Raw genomic sequence first — 1689 nt, forward strand, 5'->3', positions numbered from 1 at the left:
TACACACAGGAAGCAGACCACATACCCAAAGCGGCTACTCAGCTGCTCCGGTAGATTCCACCGTGGAGTTGATTACCAGCCGTACCGCGGGGAGTAAGTATGTATCCAGCTGCCCAGCCACTCAAGCAGGCCCAGCCAAGTGGTCAGACGAACTTCACCACCACAGCGTCTTCCCATCCTCCTCTCAGACTGTCCACAACAGCCGCCTCCCTCCTGCAGGTGTTCGGGACTCTGGAGCGAGCCAAGGAGGAGTACGGCCTGGACCACTACGAGGTCAGCCAGGTCTCCCTGGAGGACATCTTCCTGAGCTTTGCCTGCCCCGGGGGGCCGATGAGCGAGGCCCTCACCTAGCCCAGCTCTTCCTGCCGTGGGCGGGCAGGGAGGCAGGGCCGCTGCAATAAAGACTTGGGTGCTGGTCAGCCAGGTGATGGCCCACTACAGCTCCTGCCAGACCTCAGTGTGTGGGAGCCTGGGCTGGGACCCCGGCTCCTACCTGTGCCTGCACCTCACGGAGACCTGGTCACAGAAGGACCCTTGGAGGAAGTGCACCCTCTCTCATCTGAGAGGCCGTTTGTCCTCACGCTCCCCTCTGCACCCTGCACACTTGGGTTTCTCTCCCCTGCCCCTCAGGCCTTCCCTGAGCATCTCACAATCTAGAATGTTCCAGCAAGTCTTCAAGTGTTCCTGAAGCCTGGAGGGAAAGTGGCAGTGGGTGGGGGCCGGGGAATAACCTGCTTCCTGAGAAAGCACAGAGCAGGGACCCCCCAGCCAGCCTGTGGCCGAGCTGGCTGTGTGCAACCAGGGAGGCGGCCAGAGGGATCGACAGCTGAAGGCTGGGTGCGGACCGAGAGAGCGCCTTCCCTTCCTGGGAGGACTGGTAACAAAGTAACTGGTGCAGAAAACCTGCAAACAGTAACCCACAGGTGGGTGGATTGACACTGAGGAGGGGCCCTGGACCCAAGCTTCTCATCAGGACGGGGACCCCGGGGCAGGGGAGACCTCCAACTTCCAGGGCATCGTCACTCCGGGACCCGAGGCCTGTGCTCCCGATGCTGTTACTGTCTACTGTGCTTTCCGTGCTGAGGGCCGGCCTGAGGTGTGGCACCATGGCCCTTCAGCACAGGCCGAGTTCTCTGCAGGAGTCCAGTGATGGGCGGGAGGGAAGGACAGCTGACCGCTGGGGGGCGATCCCACGCAGCTCGCACTTCTCCCAGAAGGCCCTGTTTCTTTCCCTGATTGACGTATCCAGAAGGAAGTGGGATTTGAGCTGGACAGTGAGGGGCAGGCCCGGGTGGACCCACAGTTGAATAAATGGAGCTGAGCTTGGCATTTTCCTGGTTGGCCAAGAGCAAGCCAGCAACGCCGCAGGAGTGGGCTGCTCTCTTGTGAGAAGAGCTTGTCGGGGGCGAGGGGCTGGGGACGACGGACAGCCTGTGGTCGGGGTGGATGCAACCTGGGGCAGGCACGGGGTACAGGGGGCGCCCTGCTTCACGGCAGGAGGACTAGCCTCTTTCTCTGGAAGAGAAAAGTGCGACCACTGCCCGGTGGCATGGCTACCAAACCAGGGTCCATTTGCCAGCGCTCTGGGCGCGCAGGGGCAGCCGGGTGCAGGATCGTGGGCAGGGACGGGGAGCCCAGACCCTGAGACACGAAACGGCACATCCGCGCCCTGCAAGAGCCTATTCGGGG

The 1689-nt window shown here is 62.3% G+C and overlaps 1 protein-coding gene across 1 annotated transcript in view; it reads left to right on the forward strand.

Annotated features, from left to right (window-relative positions):
* The window catches only part of LOC103196012 (ATP-binding cassette sub-family A member 17-like), a 112373-nt gene extending 112022 nt beyond the window's left edge, over positions 1-351 (forward strand). Inside the window, exon 27 of the mRNA XM_007939668.1 lies at positions 189-351. Within this exon, the coding sequence (XP_007937859.1) occupies positions 189-351 (163 nt within the window). The remainder of the gene's footprint in view (positions 1-188) is intronic.
* The last annotated feature ends 1338 nt before the right edge of the window (positions 352-1689 follow it).

This window comes from Orycteropus afer, unplaced genomic scaffold (assembly GCF_000298275.1).
Source record: "Orycteropus afer afer isolate SDZICR_OR568_19922 unplaced genomic scaffold, OryAfe1.0 scaffold00061, whole genome shotgun sequence".
NCBI lineage: Eukaryota > Metazoa > Chordata > Mammalia > Tubulidentata > Orycteropodidae > Orycteropus > Orycteropus afer.